Source organism: Epinephelus fuscoguttatus, linkage group LG13 (genome assembly GCF_011397635.1).
Source record: "Epinephelus fuscoguttatus linkage group LG13, E.fuscoguttatus.final_Chr_v1".
Classification (NCBI taxonomy): domain Eukaryota; kingdom Metazoa; phylum Chordata; class Actinopteri; order Perciformes; family Serranidae; genus Epinephelus; species Epinephelus fuscoguttatus.
The window spans coordinates 20,721,340-20,745,624 of NC_064764.1; the positions used below are offsets into that span (position 1 = coordinate 20,721,340).

General features: G+C 40.4%; 1 protein-coding gene across 2 annotated transcripts in view; it reads left to right on the top strand.

Annotated features, from left to right (window-relative positions):
* The window catches only part of tanc1b (tetratricopeptide repeat, ankyrin repeat and coiled-coil containing 1b), a 129,328-nt gene that overhangs the window by 86,286 nt on the left and 18,757 nt on the right, over positions 1-24,285 (top strand). For both annotated transcript variants that reach the window (XM_049593992.1, XM_049593993.1), the window contains exons 9-16: positions 2,253-2,534; positions 3,267-3,421; positions 9,867-10,098; positions 12,128-12,294; positions 15,618-16,225; positions 18,017-18,125; positions 18,897-19,019; positions 24,009-24,245. In XM_049593992.1, the coding sequence (XP_049449949.1) occupies positions 2,253-2,534; positions 3,267-3,421; positions 9,867-10,098; positions 12,128-12,294; positions 15,618-16,225; positions 18,017-18,125; positions 18,897-19,019; positions 24,009-24,245 (1,913 nt within the window). The remainder of the gene's footprint in view (positions 1-2,252; positions 2,535-3,266; positions 3,422-9,866; positions 10,099-12,127; positions 12,295-15,617; positions 16,226-18,016; positions 18,126-18,896; positions 19,020-24,008; positions 24,246-24,285) is intronic.

The window sequence follows — 24,285 nt, forward strand, 5'->3', positions numbered from 1 at the left end:
CTATAGCCTATTTTTAGAGGGTTTCCCCATGTTAAAAAACTCACGTGCACGCACTAATTTTGGTGGAACAGGTGCTTTAGAAAAGCCCCTCAAAAACTGCATTCTAAAAAGGATAAATGTTCCTTGTTCTCGTGGTCCTGACCCAACAAAAAGGGGGGCTTTGAACAAGGTTCCTTGAACCAAGTAAACGTTCCTTGGGTCCAAAAGTGCTGAATGTATACATTTATGTTGTGTATTTGTCAGTTGTAGTGTAAAAGTTAATGTTGGTGTTTTGCATTGTTTTGGCTCTGCTCCAGTACACTACATTTCAAATGAAACAGTGACAGTTGCTGTGAGGATCAAGTGCTGTGTTTCAGCTTTGATGGTGTTTGGTGTGTTCACATCCATATAAGGTCGTGTTGGAAAGAGGGTAGGAATTGTAGCTTTTTACACTATTAAAAGGTATGTATATAAAGTGCTACAATTCATGCACAGTTCATCCGAGATGGATGTAAACACCCTCAAATTAAAGGTTAAAGTCAGCACTTTAACCTCATAGTCATCATTTAATTTCAAGACCTCTGTTAAAGTGTAGAGACACAAAACTGTCCAAATGCTATATTATCAAAAAGTGTCTTCCCTGCACACATGTAGCTCCACAGTTAAAACCATGTCCTTGGTTCACCAGCCTTTATCTTGGTTATATGTGATAGACCTCGTCTCGCTGAGAGAAATCCCACAAAGTGAATATTTGATGAGAACATGAATAATTTAATATGACATCATTAGATACTCAAACTATTTAACTCAGTTTTGAAAACGTCCTCTTTCTTTTTCCACACCTCCTTAAACATGAGGTTGATACAGGCACATCGTGTCAGTGGATTAATTTTTATATCCCTGCTGAAGAAACAGCACGTCTCCTCAGACTGAATTTTTGTTCAATACTGTATGTATGCTTGTATTAATTTTTCGTTATTGCCAGAGGGAGGAAGTGAGGGAAGAAATCAGATATGGTTAGTGTGGGCAAGAGACACCATCGGAGTCCACAGGTCAGGTCAAAAGTTTGCCAGCATTCGACCGACAGAATGTTCAGATAAGTTAATTAAACTTCACATTTATCTGTTATGCATCATCTAATATGTGAAATATGCTGGTAATCATTACACTGAAGAACATGCAGTCATTCTGTAAAGAATATGCTGGTGGCATTGCATTCTTTGTCCCATTAACTTTAAATGGTGTGTACTCAGGAGTCCTGCCAAACGTCTTTCCAGCAAAGAATTCAAATTGTTTTTCTCAGTTCCAAGAAGACGTTACTTTTTAATTCAAGTTTTTTTCAGTATAAAAAAAAATGAAGAAACTTTGGCATCCAAGATTTTTTCATTAAGAACAGAAAAGCCAACAAATCAGCTTCTTTTAAAGAATCTGAGTGTTTTTGTTGAAATCTGTAAGACTAAAAATTAAGCCCTTGTTAAAACAGTAAGGCATTGTTAAGATAAATGCTCAGACCAAAGAGACGGTTCTTTTTTAAAAGGGGGAGTAATTTGGCCAGTGTGAAAGCAGGCTAAAATATTGTTTTTGAACCAGAAATAACAGCAACAAGATTAACTATCGAGTAGTATGAGTAATAGTTGTAAAAGCAGCAGCATTAGCAGTGGTCTGAGAAGTAGTATTAGTAGGAGTGATACTGGTATTAGTAGAGAGGATCAGAGCTTTTAGAGGGTTCCTGAGTGAACAAGTGTTCTGAGATCTAATTAGTGCTGAAGTGGACCAGATAGAGAGTCCTTTTTCAAGTCCACTTATGTTGAGATTCCACTTAAATTAACATTTATCCAAGCTAAAACAGACAAAGAACAAAAGACTCAGTTTTAGGACTACCATGTAGGTTGTTCACTATGTGGCACATTCTGGAGGAACAAAACTATTGAGAAGATTCCTTAAAAACTGGTACACAGTTGGCATATGTGTGACAATGTACGCAGGTTTGTGTAAAGGATGGAAGATTAATTAATTTTGGGACGAACTGAGGCTGAACTAGAGACCAGAATTAGTTTTAAGTTTCCAGTTTTCAAAACTTTAGGTCCAGTGTTGAGACTTTGTAGTATTATTGACAGAATGTGTGACTCATTCGAGAAGCAAACTGAAGCATGTTTCATGCCTTTGTCTATAAAGCAGTATCTGTGACACCGAATATTTTTGCATTTGTTTGAGAAGTAATTACACAACTCTAGTTCTAATTCTAATACTAATTTTCTTTCACTTTTCCTCAGCTCGTTTTGCTCCCTACAAACCCGTGGACATCATGCTCAAGCCCTTGCTATTTGAGGTGCCCAGCATCACCACAGACTCTGTGTTCGTGGGCCGAGATTGGCTCTTTCAGCAGCTGGAAGATGTCCTGAAGGCCAGCGAGTCCACAGAGAACCACGGCGCTGTAGTGGTGGGCAGTGTTGGTTATGGGAAGACGGCCATTATCTCGCGGCTAGTAGCACTGAGCTGCCACGGAGGCCGAATGCGCCAGATCGCCTCCAACAGTCCCAGTGCCTCACCAAAAAGTAAGAAGGTTTATTGTTTGCCTTTGGATGTGAGCACTGCATTAGCTGCAAGTTTTCAGTTTGTGTAACTGTATTTTCAGTGAGCTTACGGAGTGTGGAAGTGAAGTGAGGATATTTAACTCAAATCTCTGCAACTACTCTAACACTGATTTCACAAAATAAGCCTTGACAACATTAAACCAATTTTGCTACTGCATCAAATCATCTAGAAATGATAAAATTAAACTAGAAAAGTGTACTCAGTAGAGTGCAGATCTCTGCTAAATGGCCACCAGAACTGAGCACAGCCACTGTAGACAATGCACATGGCGCAGCTGTGCCCAGTGAACACCATACTTACTTAAGTGGATCATAACACCAAACTTTTCTATGGATGTCACTTATTGAGTGATGACAAAGGTCAAAATGTGGCCTGCAGCTCACAGCTTCTTTTTTGTCTGAGATATTGTCTGAAAATGCCATTTGCTTTGTGAATTTGCTACATGATTTTTTTGATGACTTGTGGCTCCTACCAGCAAGTAATGAAGAGTAAGGAGTCGGCAGTCAGTGAGGGTGTATAACAATTAATAAAACAGGTTTTTCAACAATTATGAATGACCGCAACCAGGAAAAGTCCTTGAGCATACATACATTAATGTGCACACAAAATATTAAGCTGATTGGATGCTTAATTTATAGATATTTCATTTATATTTATTTTTGTCTACATAATTGCACATCTCTGTGTTCCAGGTGGTGGAGGATCAAGCACAGAACTTCCTCTCAGCCAGCCTCCACAGCCCACTCCACCTTCCAGCGCTACCAACACGCTGAGGACCAACAGCTGCCCTGGGACCCCCGAGATGCAGCGGCGTAGGGAGGAGGCTGTCAAACGCCTGGCTGCAAAGGTACAACTTTAGCCAATACTGCACCTCACCTGTGCCTTCAGGAGAAATCACAGTGTAGAGAAAAAAAGATTACTTAGCCTACAGATGATGATTCATTCCCAAAAATGACTGCATCATTATGTCAGTCTGCTTCATTTAAAAATGGTATAATAACAGTTGTCACTTGCGAGCAAAGTGGTGTTACGATAATGTATCAATCATTACTGAAACAAATACACAGGTACCTGCTGTCTATAGTGTACATTAATTGTAATACTGTGTCTCCTGTTTTGGACAGTATTGTCTACCTTTCTTGCAGTTCCTATTGTTTGTTCATGCCACTCATACTCATAGCCTTATTACAAAGATGTTCATGGTGTGCAGAGTGCTTTTAGTATGTATGAGATGCACTGTAGAAACCTGATAGGGGCTCAGCTCAGTTGATTTATGTTTATACGTGTTTGTTTATGATTTATGGTTGTTTATGTTTATTTGTTTGATATTCAGCCTATGAAATATGGATGGTCTTCAGTAATTCGTGGAGATTATGATAGATGGTGCCACCGTTGGTCCCTCAGAGACCTTATATATAACAGGGTTGTTGAATTTGAGATGCAGTGAGCTTAGTTAAAGACTTGGCCGTTAGAAGCTGGTTCAATATTAATGTCCGCAGCATCTCACTGCTGCAGTATGACTGAGGAAGTGGGAAGATAGAAAACTTAAGTTTAGGTCTTTAGTGTGCCCTTTAGCTCACAGATGGAAGGAATTTGCATTGTGTAGGGGGAGTATTACCGCAGGGTCTCTCTCTGTGCTGCCATGGGAACACACTCAACAGTATAGTGAGATTTTTAGTCCTAGATAGCAAACTTTTTCTTATAATGCAGGTTGACATTTACTTCAGTTCAGCTGTCTTATTTGTCTACATCTTTTAGAGGTTACATCTTAGCTGCTGTAGCTTTCACTGTCTTTAAAGGTAGACATCAAAAATGGTACATAAGGTCCATAGCTTTTGATTACTTTCCTGTGCACAGAAAATAATATATTGAACTTTTCAGGTCATTTTAAGCTTTTATTGGACAGCCAGCACTCAAGAGATGACTGTAAATGTGGAGAGAGAGACATCGAAAATGACACCTAACTAAGGCCTAACCAGACGCGCACCTGTGGCAGTGCAGTTCATTGTCGGCGCCTTAAAGCCCGGATCAGACCAAAGATGGGTGATGAGACGAAACTGTTGCAGAGAAAAGTTGCAGCAGCGTAATCTGGCCGTCTGACCTTGACTCAAGCTGGCAGATGGTGTCACCTGCATCTCTGCTGGTCAAACCACCAGTGGCTGGTTTTAGAACGTGAGGCGCGTCGCCTGTTTCTACAGCCAATTGGTTTGCAGTGAAGTCCGCTGGTCAAGTCAAGATGACCGCACACAGCGTGTTTGCTTACTGCTGCGGCAGGCGCTACTCGTTGTATGTGCTTATGTCCTCCCCACACACACACACTCTCATTTACTGATTAATTGGCGCTTAAATCCAAGCGTCATTGTAAAGTAGTTGAACTGGAATTTGTTTTTACCATAGAACATAGTTTTCAGTTTGTTAGTAGCCAGTGAACAGTTTATACATCTCTGCATTTTAGCTGCCGACATTACTGTAGACCACTTGTCTGTGACAGAGTTGGCAGCAAAGACAAACAGGAGTTGGACCATATTTCTGCTTTGTCCGATTATGTACAAAATTGTTCGGTGGGCAGACAAGTCCTCACTGTACCTGTCTGAAATGTTCTCTACTTAATGCACTTCGGCTCAGTTTGTGGAATTGCTGCTGTGGCTGTCTGTGAGTTTTATTTGGTTTAATGTCATGGTGGTCTGCTTTTTGTCAGTCCGTTTCACATCAGTAAATCTTACATTTTTTTGTTTTTAGCATTCTGAAATGATTACAGTGGCAGAAACTTCTCCTTTGGTCCTTATTCCTGCAGCTTTAGTGACCACTGAATACACCCTATTAAATATAATCTAAATACCTAATCTACCACTAAGAATCTTGATATCATCTTTAACCAGTATGTGATTTCTGACCATTTTCTTCATCTAAGAAATATCGCAAAATCAGATGTATCTTGTCTTTTTTGGATCTTAAACTAACTCACACTTGAATTTTCTCACACCTAGATTATTTAAATTCCCCCTACACATGCCTCAGTCAGACTACTGTAAATCATTTACAGTTCATTTAAAATGTAGCTACCAGACTATGGAGTACAATGAAAAGTCGCTCCCACATTACCCCTGTTCTTGCATCCCTCCATTGGCTTTTTCAAAATAAACTACAACATCCTGTTGACTACATGTAAGGCACTGCATGACCTTGCCCCCAGTTAAATTTCTCACCTCCACATTCCTCATTCTACTTCTCAGCCACTCCGATCCTTAAATCTCAGCCTTTCATCCATCCCCCGCTCCAACTGCAAAACAAAAGGTGATTTTGTAGGTGATTGTGCCTTTGCTGTCTTGCCCCCAACTAATCTCCCCCAACCTATCAGATTTGCTGAGTCTTTGAACTGTTTTACACGGCCTCTAAAAACCAATCTTTATAGTGAAGCCTCTCTGCAGATCTCCATCCTTGTCTTATGTTGTGGTTCATTTTAGTTTGGTCTGTCTCTGAATGTGCTGTGTTTTATATTGGGATTTATTTTTACTTTATTTATTCATTCATATTTCCGTGTGTGTAAGGCACTTAGTAACTGTGGGTTTTTAAGAAGTGTTGTATAAATAAAGCTTTACTTGCACACTATCAAATGTGCTGTTTATAAATCAGCACTACGGCTGCTTACCATGCAACGCCTGTACGTTCAGTTCATTTTGAAAATACTTAAAGTTGACTGAAACTCTCAGAGGAATTTAATAACTTCAGCATTGTTTTGCCTGCTGAGAGTTTTAACAAGGAAGGTGGGGGACCTCTGTGTTTTAGAGAATATTTTTGATTCACAGTGGCATTCACTTCATTTGAATACCTTTGTGATGGCAGGTTGTTAGCTCTTTTGATGTGTGACACAGCTTTCTAATGGGACTGTTTGTCGCTTTGTCCTCATTTTTAATGTTACTGATTATATTCTGGTGTCCCTGTAACACCATCAGGGTTTAACACTCTTGGCCTGTCATAGATGTCTCCTTAGTAGTGAAATGGGGCATGAGATAACAACTGTACAGTTTGCCTCTGCCACTGGGAACACTAAAGTTCATGCACCAGACAGCTGACTTCATGCCACTGAGGCTCATCTAAATGTCTATGAAACCCAGGCAATATCCCTCAAGCCAATTACTGTGTAAAGTGTTTCCAACAGGCGCTCTCCCAGGGGCTCTGTTCCTGTGATGTGTGAATACTGATGCAACACTGAGCAGCTTCTGTCAAATTCTGTCAGTTCTTTTTAATCATTGATTTGAAAATGGTCTCATAACAGGGGCACTGAGGCCATTACATTTTATGGTTTATCGCTAGTTTTATGTCTTACTCCTATGACACAGGCACGTTTTAGGCATTGTTTCTAAACCGTATATATTCATTGATGTGCCAGTACATGAAGTACTGCAGGTGCACTGCAGAATGTTGCATCATCATTTGCCGAGATACTTATTGCTCATTGATGAGGCAGTGGTCTACATGACTTCTACACTAACTATCACTGCAGTCTCTTTGTCAGGCACCCATCCAAAGTTATGAAATTCATACAGACAGCAGGTAACCTTAATTTACTCTATGTCAATATACTGTATGCCCCACAGTCTTAAGTTTTCTCTGAAATATTCTTTTAAAGTAAACCAGCACATCACAGCCCTGCTCCTTGTGGGTAGCACATTAAATTCAGGTTCTACTATTTAAAATGGGTTGATCTTATTTTATTGTAGAGCTGAGCATGGCGAATTGCATAGCTCAGCGCATCCTTGACCTGCTCGCTACCCCTCTCTCTTTCTCTCTCTTCCTCTTCACTCTCAGCTTATCATGGCACTATTGCTGTGGGTTGTGAGCTCTGGGGACACTGAGTTCGCCCGCCCTGCACACACACAGTTAATGTTACCTAACAGGTTTAGTTAAACAGCAGAATCAAGCTGTTTCTGTGTCAGTGTGAGTTTGTTGGGACCGTTTAAAGGGCTTGGTGTCGGGTGTTTGTTGCTGCTGCTGTGTTAGCTCATGCTGGCAGGGCAGATGTTGAACAGACGATTTTGTGTAATGGCAGCAACAGAAAGTTTGCAGAGTCTTTCAACCAGTTAAGATGATTAGGATCCAATGAGGGAGGGGATTGTCTCTCATACAGGTTTCCACCTCTGCCTCAGGGTCATTAGCTCGTTGAGGGGTGCTGTAGTCGGCCCCCAAGAGCAACATCATGGCATTGCCCTGCGGCGGCGTACAACTCCAGCTTGGGCAGCAGTAAACTAAGCTGCTTTTCGAAACTTATAATCGCTTTCGTCCTTTGCTTGTGTATTTAAATTTGGCTAAAAACTATCTGTGTTACTTACTTTTCTGACAGGGTACATTGGCTTTATACAGGCACACATTATTTTGCCACTTTGTAAAGAGCACACGTATGGAGACACCTAGTTGATTTTGTGGTGATAGGTAGCGGTGAAATGTGCCACAGACAAAGCTCCAGCCGCAGGATTTTGTTCCATTTTAATTGTAATTACTTCTTTGAGTCATAGTCCCTTCTTTGAGCACCACCGTCATCAGGCTCTGGCTGAGTGTAGAAAGTTTGTTTCATTGTTCCCTACCTAGTCTTATTTCAGGCCTCTAAATCACTGTCAACATATTGCAGCCAGAGTGCTTATAGTGGATTTATTAGCTCATGTGGTTTATATTTCCCCCATTACAAATGTAGGAAATATAAATACACTTTGAGATGTCACTGCGGTATGGCTTGGAAGAAATTAGACTTTAGTCAGTGATTTTTCCAGAAGCTGGTCATCATTGTTGATGGAGCAATAGGCAGCAGCAGCTGAGGAACAGGTCACCTGCTCCTCCTCCTGCTGCCCTTGGAAGTGTGTCAGCTCCTCCAGGTTGGACTGTAATTAGAACACAGTCATACATCCCCAGGGCATCTCTCTTTCCTTCTTCCCCATCCCGTCCCTCCTTTTTCCTTCTAAATCAGACCTCCTTTGAACACTGCAGCAACCTGTTCAGACACAGAAGATCCTTCTTTTAGAGCTCCACCTGGAATCCACTGCCTCCTTTTTATAGAGTTTATCTGAGGTGGTCAGCCTTTGCCCACTTACTCCAAAATTTCTTCTAAAGTCATGTTCTTAACTTTGATGAAGACACACTATGTGGCTTTATAGAGGCTATGAATACAAGAGGGCATCTGCTTTAAGACTATATCCATAAAATTTGGTTTTTAGTCAACAAGGCAGGTGGTAGAAATGTTTTTCTAACAACTGGAAAGATGTCAACCTGTTCTTTGAGGCTCTGAATGTTGCACCCCCTGTTGCTTTACAGGAGCTTTGGGACACATGGGAAAGGTAGCTGTCTATCACAGTTGATGAAGAGTGGGATGATATCTTGAAACATGCAAAATCAAGTTTGGTCCACAATCGTATCAGAGCATTACAGTTAATATTATACACAGAATGCATATTATCCCCCGACAGTAGACATCATGCAAGCCCTCCTCCTTCACCCATGTGCCTTAAATTCAAGACAGAAATTGGTACTTTAACTTAATGTCCCTGGTCATGCTGTAAGCTGCAAATGTACTGGTCCAATGTCCTTTTTGAAATAGAAAAAAAAATTGTTTGGAATTAGAAATAGACCTGGTACTCCTCATCCTGCGCCTCCCAAGCAGCCATGTAGCATCGGAATACAATAAGAGATTGTACTAATGCTGTGAGGCAGAACATTTTGTTGCAGTGGATTAATGACAAAGTACTAACTGTTGAAGGTTGTCAGACAGTGCTGGTTGATTTAGTTTCATTAGAATACCTTACATTGATATTACATTTAAAAATAGACCAATTCTATAAAATATGAGACCCCTACATGAACTATATAGATTCTGGTGTCTGTGCCATCATGCTGCAGGGATTTTCTTGATTTTACTTGTTGCACGTTGTAATTGTAACCTCTGCTGTTGCATGTTTGATTCTGAGTTGGTGCTCTGTGTTTTTGGTTTTGTTTTGTTTTTTGTTTAGTCTTTTGTACTTTGTTTTTATCTCTCCTGTGGATTTCATGTGAATCCATCTTCTACTTGTTGTGAAAGTTTAAAAAAAAACTAATAAATATATTGTCAAAAAAACAAACAAAAAAACCCAAACACAGCAGTGGGCTCTTGCAAATGCCTTGAAGTTATTAAACGTTCCCAGCTTTGCATATTTTTCACAGCTGAAGCCCAAACTAATTGGCGCTCTTTATTTATTACTCTGACATGTTTTTAATTCTGCTGAAGTCTGAAATAACCCTGCCTCTTCTCTTTTCTCTTTGTGTTCCAGGTGGTGGCATATCACTACTGCCAGGCGGATAACACGTACACTTGCCTGGTACCGGAGTTTGTACACAGTATCGCTGCCCTGCTGTGCAGAGCGCACCAGCTCAGTGCGTACCGGGAGCTGTTGCTGAGAGAGCCTCACCTCCAGAGCATGCTCAGTCTGCGCTCCTGTGTCCAGGACCCCATGGCCGCCTTCCGGAGGGGGGTCCTTGAGCCACTAGCCAACCTTCGTAAAGGTAAAACACCATGGTGTCATATTTCAATATATCATGTTTGTAGGCTTCCTCTGTTGTGACTCAATTTACTCATTTGCTGTTGAATTCTTTAACCGCTGCATGTTACTCCACAGTACCCCAGGAAATGTATAGTTGACAAAAACATACTATAGATGGCACAGCACAGTGCTAAAAAGCATCCTAATTGTTTTAATGTAATTAATTAAATTGTGTTGGATGATAGGAATAAACGTACTCATCATAAAGGTTTCTAACTGACAACCAACACTAAGTTATAGTGTCAGTTGCTTTGTAGGCCGTCTGAAACCTCTGCTAGATTTTACAGAAACATCATACGTGTTCCAAAGGACATCTGTGCCCCTAATTGATGACATTTAATAAACGAATAAGAAAGCTGGAATCAGATCAGACACAAATCGGTTTTGAACCCTGCTTAACCTCAAATACACGTCTACACTGTCCTCTTTTCTAACTACTCCTACCCGTTATGGATGTGCAGGGTTTCCAGAGTCATAGAAAACCTGGAAAACTCATGGAATTCTACAATCTCATTTCCCAGGATGACAAAAGTCATGGAATTTTGTTGTGTAATGAAATTGTTACAGTAATCTTCTGTGGATAGCCTTTTATGTAATGAAACGTAACGGCAAATGTATTTTCTGTAGCTGTTGATATAATGCAGGTCTAATATGTGTTGATGCATGATGTTTTGTTTCACTACAACGTACGTGTTTTTTATTTCCTCACCCGCGTTCCTTCTCTCCCTCCCTGTATGCCAACTAGCTGGAATTATGTTTGAATAGAATTTGAATCTAATATGTTTGAATAATACAAGGCAAGTGGGCAAGTAAAAAAATGTGACAGTGTGATATCATGTAGAGTCATGAATTCAAGTTTCCCAAACCATTGTCCCGTGACTACTTTCAAATTGTACTGCATTTTTCGAGATGGAGCAATTGACATGGTCAGCCCAGGGCTTTCAATTGTCACTCGGAGCACCATTGAACACTTTGGTTCCATTTTAACTGCTCTGAAAGTATAGTGTGGTATTTTAAAGGCACCAGGCATTCTATTCGGACAAAGAAACCCCAACAGGTCTGTTGGCTCTCATTCCTCCTTTTTGGTAGCTCTGCCTCTCCATGTCCGCAGGCTGCCTATAATAATATAATTAACATTTGGAGTATACAAGTATACAGTATAGTTTTGTTCATGTTACATATTGTGAATGATCATGGTAATTTTATCATGTGTCCTTTAATAATCATGGAAAATTTCTGAAATTTTGTCGATGAAAATGTGTGGGAACCATGGATGCATCGATACATGTTAATGTGTCCTTGATCACTGAACCACAAATTGTTTTAAATGTATGTGTATGGGATAAAATGTAAGTTGAAAAAAAAGCAAATAAATGTAATGTAACAGAAGTACTGATTTTAATAGAAACTTCAGCTCACAAACATTATAAGAATGTTAAATGCGTGTGATCATACAAAAAAATCAGGGAAAGTTTCCCTCTGATTTCCCAGTTATTCAGCCAGCTGCCACGGAAAATATGTCGTCTTTACAGAGCAAATATAACTTGACATTTCAGTAGGGAGTGAAGTGGCAGTGGCTGTGTAGTTGATGAATCTAAGTAAAAGTCCATACAACTCACTCTCACCACACCTCTGAGAGAGAGAGGGGGTTTAGTTACTGCATTGAAACAAGGCAGAGGTGTGGACTCGAGTCAGACTTGGTTCACTAATTTGATTGACTTCAGACTCAACTTGACAAAATCACAGACGACTTTCAACTTGACTTGGGCTTTAACATAATTTGCAAGCTAATGCTTACCTAATATCATATTATAACTGTTGTTTTAATGGCATTACATTTGTTGAAAAGCACATTGTGACTTGTTTAGGACTCCAACCTCAAAGTTTTGAGGACTTTGAACTTGATTTGGGACTTGCAAAACAATGTCTTGGTCCCACCTCTGCCTCACTGCACATTGTCTTACTGTGTTGGTCACTGTGTGTGTTTACAGAGCGCAGGATTCCGGAGGAGGACCACATCATCTTGATAGACGGGCTGAACGAAGCTGAGTTCCACAAGCCTGACTACGGAGACACCATTGCTTCCTTCATTACAAAGATCATTGCCAAGTTTCCACCCTGGCTTAAACTGGTGGTGACAGTCCGGGTCAATTTACTGGTAAAGAAGAGCTCATTTAATTTAAAAAGAAAAATGTGTTGTCAAAATATATTTTCTTGCAATATAATGGAATAAATCGCCATCATTCAGACTCATTAAAATTTTCTAATGAGCCTGCTTTTGTTAAAGTCCCCATGAAATGAAAATGAACCAGTTTTAATCGTGTCCCTGTGTTAACTGCTCATTTATATCATTCCATGCCAAATATATGTATGAAAAATTGTATCAGACTGTTTTTACATCAAGATCTCCTTCTGTAAAAACAGGTAATACAGTTTCAAATGTTTGATGACTCATCCTGCCCTCAGGGGCGTTTACAAAAGTTGATATAATCAAATGAGACTTTCGGGGACTAGCTAGCTACAGCGGACAAAACTGCACTTAATCGTTTATGGGTTGCAGTAGCTAACAGCAATATGGAAAGAGATGTGTATTAGTGAGCAAAAAGTTTGTTTTTATTTCCAAGACACTGGCAGAGGTCTAATGTATTCATCTCTCCATCTTCCTCCTTCTGATGTAACACTGAGAGAGGTGTGTGGAGAGCCAATACTCCACTGTGGCTCCAAATCACACTGAACTCTTAGCCCGCCCTCTTGTAACTCTACAGTGCTCAAATACTCTGTTACACTGGGATATACGCCACAGTACAGAGGCTAAAGATGATCTAACTTCTGTTTCAAGGGGGGGAGTTATAATCAGCTTACTACAGAAGGTTAGCTACTTTAAAAATTCCCACAGTACAATTGTAGAATATACCAAAGCTCAAGTCCAATCTGCCATCACCTCGTGATACTCTCACTGACTGCCATCAAACTCTGTAGACTTTGACAAGTGTGAAAGTTGAAAGGTTTTCCTGACCTGCTCCTCTTTGTCATACTCTGCTATATACAGAGTCATTCTTGTCAGGCATATCCAGGAACATTCAAGAAGGAACTGAAGTATCAGTGACCCGGGAATCAAGACTGCATGACAGGGGAAGGAGCAGTCAGTCACTTTGAGTCGACTAGCTCGGCAGGAAAATGACACTGGGTCAACCAGTTTCAGAGAAGTGCTGGGCCTGTGTTGAACTCACACTGGCGATGGCTGAGGCTTTGACACACCTGATGAGACACACGATGGCTGATTTTCTTTGCTGGGATGAAGCGCTGAGCCTGGGATAATAATGTGATAGCTGACATCAGGAGCTCAAGTTATTAATGCTCAGGCAGTGGCCAGGCCGAGGTAGTGTCCATCAGTATGCAATGCACTACAAACCAAGCTCTGCCCATTTGTTTTTATCCTTTGAGTCAGAATTAATATGCGGTTTATGTCAAGGTTCTCTGGATGTGCTAAATCAATCCATTGTAACACTGATATTTTGTATTCACCTCTTACGTATTCACCTCTATTAATCTGTCAGGATCCGTTTATGGTGTGGAAAGATTTTTTCCGATGTCCCGGTTGACTGCACACAGTGCAATTTGCTTAAAACATTGCAGTGAAAGTGAATGTAAGTGGGCCCTGATTGACACAGTGAAGCAGTTTTTTAAATTGAAGGGACTTTTGTGTCACAACCTCTTAACTCGCTAGTCAGTTTCACATGTCACAAGTTGTAGATAAAAAGGGATGAATCATTCATGTGGCATTGGAAAGGCTACATAATGCTCTGCCTTCAATGGAATCCATAAAGAATTACTACTCGGTTGTTGTGAGTGGAAGTGTCACAGTTTTGTTTTGCACTTTGAGCAAACAAATAGGATGTCACCAAGGAGGGAGGGTTCGGGATATTGGCTTTTGCTCGCCAGACTAATATCTGGCTTATCTGTGAGGTGTTGCTGGCACTTCGCTCACCTCGTGGATTATAATCAGTGCATTTCAGTGGCTCTGTGCATGAGTGGATACGTGTGTTTGTGTGTGTGTGCATGTGTTTGCTGTACCTTGTCATGATGAGGAAGGGAGAAGTGTTATCTCACTGAGGCAATGTTTCTTTAGCCTCAGACAGGCAGAGGATTGGAGGATTAAGGTGCATTGATTTCTCCAACCCACAGGACATAGATTGAAATGTGAGCTCTGGCACAGACCTTTGTTAGAAGTGTTCCTGTTGTCCCTCCCCCCAACATCCCATCCATCCCCTGCCTCTTAATACTCACTTTCCCAGTCCTGTTTTTCTCTAAGCCACATTTCCAACAGTAACAACTGTCTGCTTTGGCCTGATAGCTCAGCGTGTTTGCTCCCCTAATGCTCAAAGACAGTCCTCTGATAGTTAACACACACAAGCCATAATTCTTCTGTTTGTCTGTTGTGGTAATAACGAATACAGTTTATACTGCAGCAATGAGAACTAGAAAAAGACTCATTGTTTTTCGGGTATTAAGATTTAATTGGTGCATTTTCTCATTAAAGGAATACTTCACTCCTTAAAAGAGTTTGTATATCAATTACTCATCCTGTGTTACATTAAAATTGTGAAGAAAATGTTTGTATTTCTCGCTTGCCTCCAGTAAACAAATGCAGAAATTTTTTTGTGAAATGCAATCATAGGTGACTGAGTGTCAACAGCAGCAAAACTGTATCAAAACATTGGTTTACAAACTCTCGCACAGCTCATGCAGTATAATCCAAGTCTCATTTAGCTCGTCATCAGCTCAGGATTTCACAAACAGACAGGTCTTTCAGCCAGGCACCTGAACAAAAAGTGAAACTTATCCGTTTCTTTAAAGCCAGACTCCATTGCTAAAAACAGTAATTTTACCTCGCTTAATATGGGAGCTGCTGGTCTACCACTCCCCTGATCAGTGGGTTTGTTTGTGTTATTTTGTGACTTTGGTGAATTGGAATTAACCCCTTTAAACACCAAAGTCACACAGTAACACAAACAAATCACTGATCTAGACAGAGGCAGACCAGCAGCTCCTGTGTTGAGTAAGGTAAAATTGCTGTTTTCGTCAGTGGAGTCTGGCTTTGAAGAGAGAATAGATGAGTTTTACTTTAAGCTCTGTTTCCTGTCCGAAATGGCTGTATGTTTGGGAAGTACTGAGCATAAGACTGGATAAATGAGACTTGGATTATACTGTCTGAGTTGTGTGAGAGTTTGTAAATTGATGTTTTGATATAGTTTTGTAGTTGTTAACCACAGACCTTTATGACTTCAATTCATCAAGAATATTCTCAGTGTTTGGAGTCTTTGTTTGTCGTGGTTGTCATCATGAATTCAGTGTCAGTAATTGATACACAAAAATCATTTGGGCAGTAAAGTATTCCTATAATATAGGCTAACTTGAATTGAGCGTAGAAATATAACTTTTTATATTTCACTGATTGTCTTTGCCTCGTCTCTTCCATAGGAGATCACCAGCCTTCTGCCCTTCTCCAAGATCTCCCTGGATGACTTCAACGACAACACAGAGATAAGCAACGACCTCAACGCGTATATCCAGTACCGTATCAATGGCAGCAAGGAAATCATGAACAACATTAGCCTGAATGGCAAAGCAGACCCCATCACAGTTGGCAAGCTCAGCAGCCACCTGATCTCCCGCAGCCAGGGTTCCTACCTGTATCTCAAACTCACCCTGGATCTGTTTGAGAGAGGCCACCTGGTGATCAAGAGTGCCAGCTACAAAGTCGTACCCGTGTCGCTGGCTGAGCTCTACCAGTTACAGTGCAACATGAAGTTCATGACCAATTCAGCCTTTGAGCGCTCACTGCCCATTCTAAACGTAGCGCTTGCATCGCTGCACCCCATGACTGACGAGCAGCTGTTCCAGGCCATCAACGCTGGCTTCATCCAAGGGGAGCTGCCATGGGAGGACTTCCAACAACGCATGGAGTTGCTCTCATGCTTCCTCATCAAACGGCGGGACAAGACACGCATGTTTTGCCACCCCTCCTTCAGAGAGTGGCTGGTGTGGAGAGCTGATGGAGAGAGTACAGACTTCCTCTGTGACCCCAGGTCAGTCCTCTGCTTTGAAAGCAAATGCAGCAGCTCCCCTTTTAGGAATGTGGGCTACTATTACAGGCATGACAATTCTGTAGAGTGCATCTAGAAAACATTCGTGCCACGCATCACAATTCAACCCCAAAAAATCTGTAGGAAAGTACTCATAAAGGCATGATGATAATTACATGGCAGCAGTCAAAATAATTAAATTTTGGAAGCTTTTTACAGTAATTTCGAAACCGTGTCTTTCACTGCTTGAAATTCAGCCCAGAGTACAAATAGATATGCACAGCAGACAGCACTCTCATGTTTGAGAAATAATCATGTTGTTTGTCCATGAATTTTTTACTTGTGCCTCTGAATTAGGATTTAATAGTAGTTGAATCATAGTCACCACTTTGCATGAAAAGCAGACTGACATGAAGGACTCAGTGTGGAGAGTAAGTAGAATGTTCTCATCAATAATTGCAGCGTGAGTCATTTCTGAGTCAGGGCAGAAATTGAGTTTGAGATGTTCCCAGGTATTTATTGTAAACATAACAACCCGCCGTTTACAAGACAGTCAGTAATGTACTGTATTGCAACTTTGTTATTTTGTTACTAGCCATCAACAATTCACAAGAAGGACAGTACTGACAAACCGAGATCCCTGCAGCAGACAGAACAGCTGAGTTTCCACAGAAAAACAAAAGCAAACATGTAATATTGCGTCTTACATCTGCAGCTCTGGCTGCTTGTGGGTGCCATCATGATTTGAAATGGCTTGATGTCAAAAATATATAGGATTTATTTCTTATATGTCATGTTATTAGAGTGTATTCCTACCACTGAAAATGTAAAAACATGTTAGAAATGGACCTTTGAATCAGTCCGTAGGAAACAAGACAAGTTAAAAACTTTGAATACCTTTTTTTATTTGGAAAAAATGTTGGCATAAACATTTTACACAAAGCATGCAGTCATATGAGTCTCCTGTGTACTCCACCTAAGTTAGAGTAAATTTCCAGAAAAGACTACAATCTGCAGAAATGATCATTGTTCCCTGCCGTGCCCTTCTTGCCCTGTGAGACAGGCTTATCTGCTTCCTTACTGCTACCTAATTGTAATTCTGAAGCCACCTCACCCACATTAGAGGCTTCAGTCATTCACACTTAATAAATTGGATGATGTCACTTTGGCCTGCTTTTTTTCCCCCCCTCCCTGTTGCTTGTCAGTATTGCCTCTGCTCACACAGTGGTGTCTCTAAATGGACCAGAGCCGAGCTTCATATTCTGGTCATTCACAGCCTTCCAACTCCGTCATTAAAAAAACAAAGGCTCAGAGTCTGGCACAGGGAATGCACATGCAGACAAAAGCTAGCTGCACTGCCTCTCTGTTTTGCCAGGGCACGGATGGAGAGAATTTTAACCAGATCAAAGTGATCTGCAATCATGCATGTCCTTTTAATGAAGTTCTGCATTAATTAACGGCAGAGTGCCTGAGTGAAGATGGAAAGGAGAACCCAGGGGTTTTACACTCTTCCCCTTTCACTGGGGGCATTTTCTGCATTTATATGTAACATGCAGAATAAAATACTTCTCCGTGACTATGCCAAGATTCTCTTCATGACCAAAATGAGTGAGTAGTTTAATGTTCAAGTGGGACAGATGCATAAGTAGATTTACATATAGCAAAGAAATAGCATCCAAATTTTGTCCTGAAGCAGAAGACCTACAGTACGTTAACCTAATCTTTTGCTGTTATTTTATTTGTCACCTATCCTCCTTTACAGCTGAGTATCCTCTCTGTTGTTTCCTCACTCAGGACTGGCCATGCTCTTATGGCTTTCATGCTTTCCCGCCAAGAGGGGAAACTGAATCGTCAGCAGACCATGGAGCTGGGACACCACATCCTCAAAGCACACATCTTCAAGGTACAGAAGCTCTACGTTCATCTTTGGATGAATCCATCTCTTCTAGGAATTTGTGTTTACTGTTTATTTCTTTATGTATCATATGAGTAAAGATCACCAGAGGATAAGCTATAGGATGTGAAGAGAAACATGCTGTGTCTCAATTCAGATACCTCTGTTAGTACACTTCCATGTAGCTCACTGTGTGCACTATGTACTTATGACAGAGCAGTGTTGTCTGAAATCGAACACAGCTGTTGGCATTTTTGGGGTTCCTCCCTTTCCACTATGTAGCCAAGATGGTGACCATTGATGGTGAAAAGGGTGAATGTACTTATGACTTTAAAATAGCAAGGGTAACACCGAAAAACACCAAGCAGCGGTGAACTATGGCTCACCGCAATAATTACATTTTTCTGTGGCCAGTAGGTGTGTTCATGTGTCTCAGGCGGAAATAAATTCTTTGTCGCATAAGTCAGTGTGTCACAGGCATCACAGGACTGATTAGCTGCGGGTATTCTCTGGCCACAATTCACTGCTATAAGTTAAACTATCCCCAACTCCTAGTGTGACTGCATTTCACTGCAGAATCAAATGGCCACAGCTTATAGTGGCCCCTGCAGCTTTTTGTAGACGTTGCATTGCAGTTTGCCACAGGCCGTGCTTCACGGCCGCTTAGTGTGTTTTCAGCTTAAATATGGAAAAAATGCAAACTGAGACCGCAACTGACTTCATTGACTTTATGTATATGTGTTAATGCGTGTGTGTGTGTGTGTGTGTGTGTGCGCGCAGGGCCTGAGTAAGAGAACAGGTGTGTCATCTAGTGTGCTGCAGGCTTTGTGGATCAGCTGCAGTGCCGACGGCCTTTCTGCAGCCTTGGCTTCCCTGAGAAATCTCTACACACCCAACGTCAAGGTAAAGATGTTCTGCAGCTCTTGTGCATCAGTTGGACCAGAAACATTCGGCCCACCAGCTGATTAGATGATGAAATTGGTGTTAAATTGAGATATAATGATATTTTGAAATACTAAACATTTGCTGGTTCTAACTTCTCAATTTTTTTATAAGTGTAAGTAAAAATCTTCTTGGTGTTTTTATGACTTTCGGCCATGGCTGGAAGCATTATGTTTTTGGGATGTCTGTCCGTCCCAATCTTGTGAATGCGATAACCCAAGAACACCCTTAGGGAATTTCTTTAAAATTTGGCACAAATGTTCACTTGGACTCAGTGATGAACTGATTAGATTTTGGTGGTCAAAGCTCACAAAACATGTTTATGGCCATAACTCAAGAATTAAGTAACAGTCTCACACCGGCACAGAAACGACTCAACTCTGTTGTTAAACCTGTTAAAAACCATGGTAATTGTTAGCTGAGTGATGCAAACAGTGAGTGCACAGAGCTCACACTCCTGCAGCAGTAGTCTCATGATTAACAGAGTGCGCTACAGCAGGCCAAGAAGTGGCAGAGCGGATCAACACACTGCACGCAGCTCTACAATGAAATTAGATTTGACCTGTTTTAAATACTAACATTTGCCTTAAAGTTACAGTGATTAGACAAAATTGCAAGGTCATGTAGAATTCACAGAGATCAGCTGAATTTGTGTTAATTGTTGAGATTGCAACAATGTGAAGGGACTGAAACAATTTCCTTAAAACTCTTAAATCCACACAAACTCATATTTAGTATACTCTGTATTATTAGTGACATATGAAGTCCTCAATTGTCCTCCCTGAATGCTTTGCAACTCCACAGATGGCAATTAAGTTGTGACTTATTATAAATGTCACGCTCTGTTCCACACAGACACACACACACACACACACACACACACACACAGCTCAGAACAGATTAAGTTTTGAAACCACCATAAAGAGCAGTATGAGGACGCTCATCGGCCTGACTGACGCACCTTGTTTCTTACTATTAGCTTGATCAGTGACCGTCTCTTGTCTTCAAGGCCATAAGCAAATACCATTAACAGGCTGGCAAACGTGTAAATTAATACACAAATAATTGGTGTCAGAGTGAGTTACCACAAAACAGCCTCAATTTTTTTCTGTTTTATTTGTCCTTGCTCTTATCCATTTTGAATTTAGTGCACAAAGCATTTGCTATTTCTCTGCCGTTACCCATTTTCTCATAACATTTATCAGTAACTCACATTATTACCCTCTTCTGGAATTACTTACATATTTCTTGCAAGATTCAATGTTGCTTATATGATAATGATGAGAATGCCACTCAGTATGTTCAGGACATTTATATATAGATAGATTTAGGGAGTATGTGTCTCATGTTAGCAATGAATTTGGACTAGAGCAAATGAAAAGACAGTCCATGGTACGTTAGTTAATTAACGGCAGCTGGCAGGACTGCACATTAGACGCCAACCACTTATTTGAACACAAGACAAAAAGAAAGAAGGCACATACATTCAGTTTGCATCTGTGGCAAACTCTTTTATCATTTATATCTTGTAGCTTCATAATATTTCAAGACTAAAATAGTCTGTCGCTTGTTTTGCTTAGTGATTAACCGTGTATGTATCAGATATTTCCTGGGCATTCTTGATCTAATATAAGCTACACAGAATATGAAAAATGTTTGCAGGAAATTGGGAAGTAGATATTGATGAAATGTGTTCCAGGATGAGGAAAATGGGAAACTAGAGGAGTTAACAGGTCAGCACAAGATGAATTTTGGGGGGGGGTGTCATTTAAGGATAAACGTTTCTTTACTATAAAGTATCTACTTACTGTTTTATTTATTTAGATCTCCAGTTAGACTTTGACTTCCTCAGATAGTCTATTCATGATTTGTTGCTTCTAGAGCTCTCTCTGGTTTTGTTTTGAGGAGAAAATCACCAGCCTTCCCTAGATTATGTCACAATGATGTATTCTGGCTTGAAGCTAAATTATCCTACATATTTTCTTAGCGTTTCAGTGGTATTCCATCACTCGTTGTCATCCTCGTTGTCTATTTGCGAGTTATTGTTTGCAAATGTAGCATCACTCAAAGAGACATTCACAGAATGACCTTGTTCTGTCCTCTGGGAAAAACAGAGAATCGCTGTTAATTCATTTCACATCGGCGCCGACAAAAAACACACAATTTCATTTCCTGTTGTCAGATACTCATTTGGCTCCACGGTTCTGTTTGACTAAGCATTTATTATTGATTTCCTCATCACGGAGGAGAATAACACACTTAATAATTGCATTCAGTAGAATGTGACCACTTCATTTGGTGTCTGACCTTTGCTTGGAGGAAAAATCCCTGAGGCTGAAGCAGTAAGAGCTTTTGCACCGAAATGAGCTACAAGGGGAAAATCAAATGTATCCTAGAGTCTGAGATCCAGATTCTGCTGCTGTTTGAATTAGTCATTGACCATGGTGTTTACAAATCCTTGAAAGTCATGAATTAGAAAAATGTTTGGCCTTAGAAAATTGGTTAATCCCCTCATCTTGTTGCAGCTTCAATATATTAAACTCCTGCGGTATCATTAAACAGTGTAGAGTGAATGTTTTATCAAGATTTGGAGGTACTTCAGGAACATTTGAGGAGGAATAATGAGTGCATGAGGATTCACATGATTCTCGCAGATTGAAATCGTAATATGAGACTAGCTGTCATCCAAGATTTTAGATATTATAATATTGCAAATGTTGTCATTTCCTGGTTTCTGGTTGGCTGCATTACAGAAGTGATGTAATTTTTTTTAACTTGCCAGACTGTTGTAGCTGTTCCAGTGTTTGCTTTTACCCACTGACTCATTATATCCATTAGGGCTGCACAATTAATCAAATATTAATCACTGTTACAATTTTGGCTTCCAACAATTAAATGAACATAATCGGCTGTGATATTGATGTTACAAATGCGTGCCCTGCTCATTGAAAACTCTGCTGCATATCAAATCAAACACTTCCTAAACGAACAGCCTGACTCTACTTTTAGGAGCTGTCATACCGTCATGCGTGCACCCTGCAGCATCAGCCTGTGAAAACTTAAATGAGTGATGCGACTGCAGATGGGCTAAAGGAAAATTATCTGTCATCGACCATCATCATCAATCATCATCAAAAAATACATTGGTTGATACTTATTCATCCACCTCTCATAACAGACTGGAATAACCAATGCGTTCGTATTCCATATTTGTTAATTAGCAGGAATGTAACACAACATAGATGTAAAAGTGAAAGCAGAGCTCTGCACAATTCTATTTTTATTTTGCTTCTAGGAGATGCACTGTGAATAAGAACCAGTCTATTTTGATGCAAAGATTTTGACATTAGCAGGAATGTAAGACAACATGGACATGAAAGCATTTGCTCTGTTCATTTACATGTGAAAGTTCAGCCATGAAAATCAATGAATAATCATGATAAATAATCTTGATCTCAATATTTATTAAAAATAACTGTGATTATTATTGTGTGAAAGCTCCATAAGTCAACCACACTTCATATTTGCAACATCAATATCAAGGTATTTGGTCAAATATATTGTGATGTTTGATTGTTTCCATATCATAAATGTTTTTTTTCCAAAAACAAACAAAAAAACAGACTGACAGACAAAAAAAAAGAGAGAGAGAGAGAGAAAATAGGTTAAAATAAATTCAGGGAGTCCAGAAAGTCCACGGAAGATATCATAAATATTTACAGTCTATGGCAGGGGTCTGCAATCTTTGCCATTAAAAGAGCCATTTTTGACCAAGAATAATTTGAAAAAATCTGTGTGGAGCTGCAAAACATGTTTGAGCCTTATAATCACGGTAAATAGCCTATTAAGTCTAAATTAGTGTATACTTATGGTCTAAATAAGCATTTGTTAATATGTTTTACCACAAGGTGGACACTGTGCAGGGCACTATTTATGATTATTTGGTACTTAAATTTTGCAGAGCTGGCAGTGAGAGCAAACAAATCTGTCCACGCACTACTACATTCTCTATTTTATTCAATTTACCTTTCTTGGGTTTGGCATCCATAGCTAACCAGCCACTGCTATCAAGGTTCAGCAACATTTGGATTCATAGAATGAATTTCCATATAATTCTTTTCTCAAAGGCTCAAGGAGCCACTGGACAGGGGCTAAAGAGCCACGTGGCTCCGGAGCCACAGGTTGCCTACCCCTGATCTATGGTGATATCCATGTTGTAATTTTGCTTTTTTGATTTATTTTATTCTGTCCACACAATATCTGTTGCATGCATGTCCATGCTAGAAGAGGGAGCCCTCCTCTGTTGCTCTTTCCAAGGTTTCTTCCATCTTTCCCCTTTGAAAGAGGGATCAGGGGTATGTGAATGTAGGTGTCATATACTGTACAGATTTGTGATAATGGGCTGTAAAAATAAAATTTACTTGATGTGGTTCAATAAAGCCATATTTTTCGGCCATGACCCGCAGCTCTACAGCTTGCTCTGGTAGTCAGTCAGTTGGTTGGTTGATTGGTCTGCCCCAGAACAGAGATCATAAAAAAGGCACATAACATCTAAATGGATTCACAGACTTGCTCAGGATTTTATGGAAAGATTGTTCATGAGCTAAAGGTCAGCTGATTAACTGTTCATGCCAGTTGGCAAAAAGTTACAACTCGTGGATGCAGGCGAGTATGTGGTTGCAGCTATTTCAAATTCACACTTATTTTACCTTGGAATCACAGCATGGCAGCATGTTGATGTCAGTCTTCTGTTTACTTATTTTGGCAGTCACATTAATCTTAACTTTGTTTAAAGGAAACATTTAAGACATCTTTTATTGTCTTTAACATAAGACGGCCTATAAATGCAATAAAATGTAGTTGTTTGCAGTTAACGCAGGTGCACAGATGGCAACACTTTGATAGCAGTGTTCCAACACCAGCTGTCTGTGTTTGCATTTGTACAATCAGGTGAGCCGTCTGCTGATGCTGGGAGGGGCGAATGTGAATTATCGCACAGAGGTCCTGAACAACGCGCCGGTGCTCTGCGTCCAGTGCCACCTCGGTCACCAGGAAATTGCCTCCCTGCTGCTCGAGTTTGGGGCTAGCGTGGACGTGGTGTCTGAAAACGGCATGAACCCTCTCTGCTTCTCAGCCGCTGCAGGACACTTGGGACTCGTCATGCTGCTCTGCAAAAGGGGGAGCAAGGTGAGGAGCTTATAATTTTAGCTCTGTGGCTCTATGAATA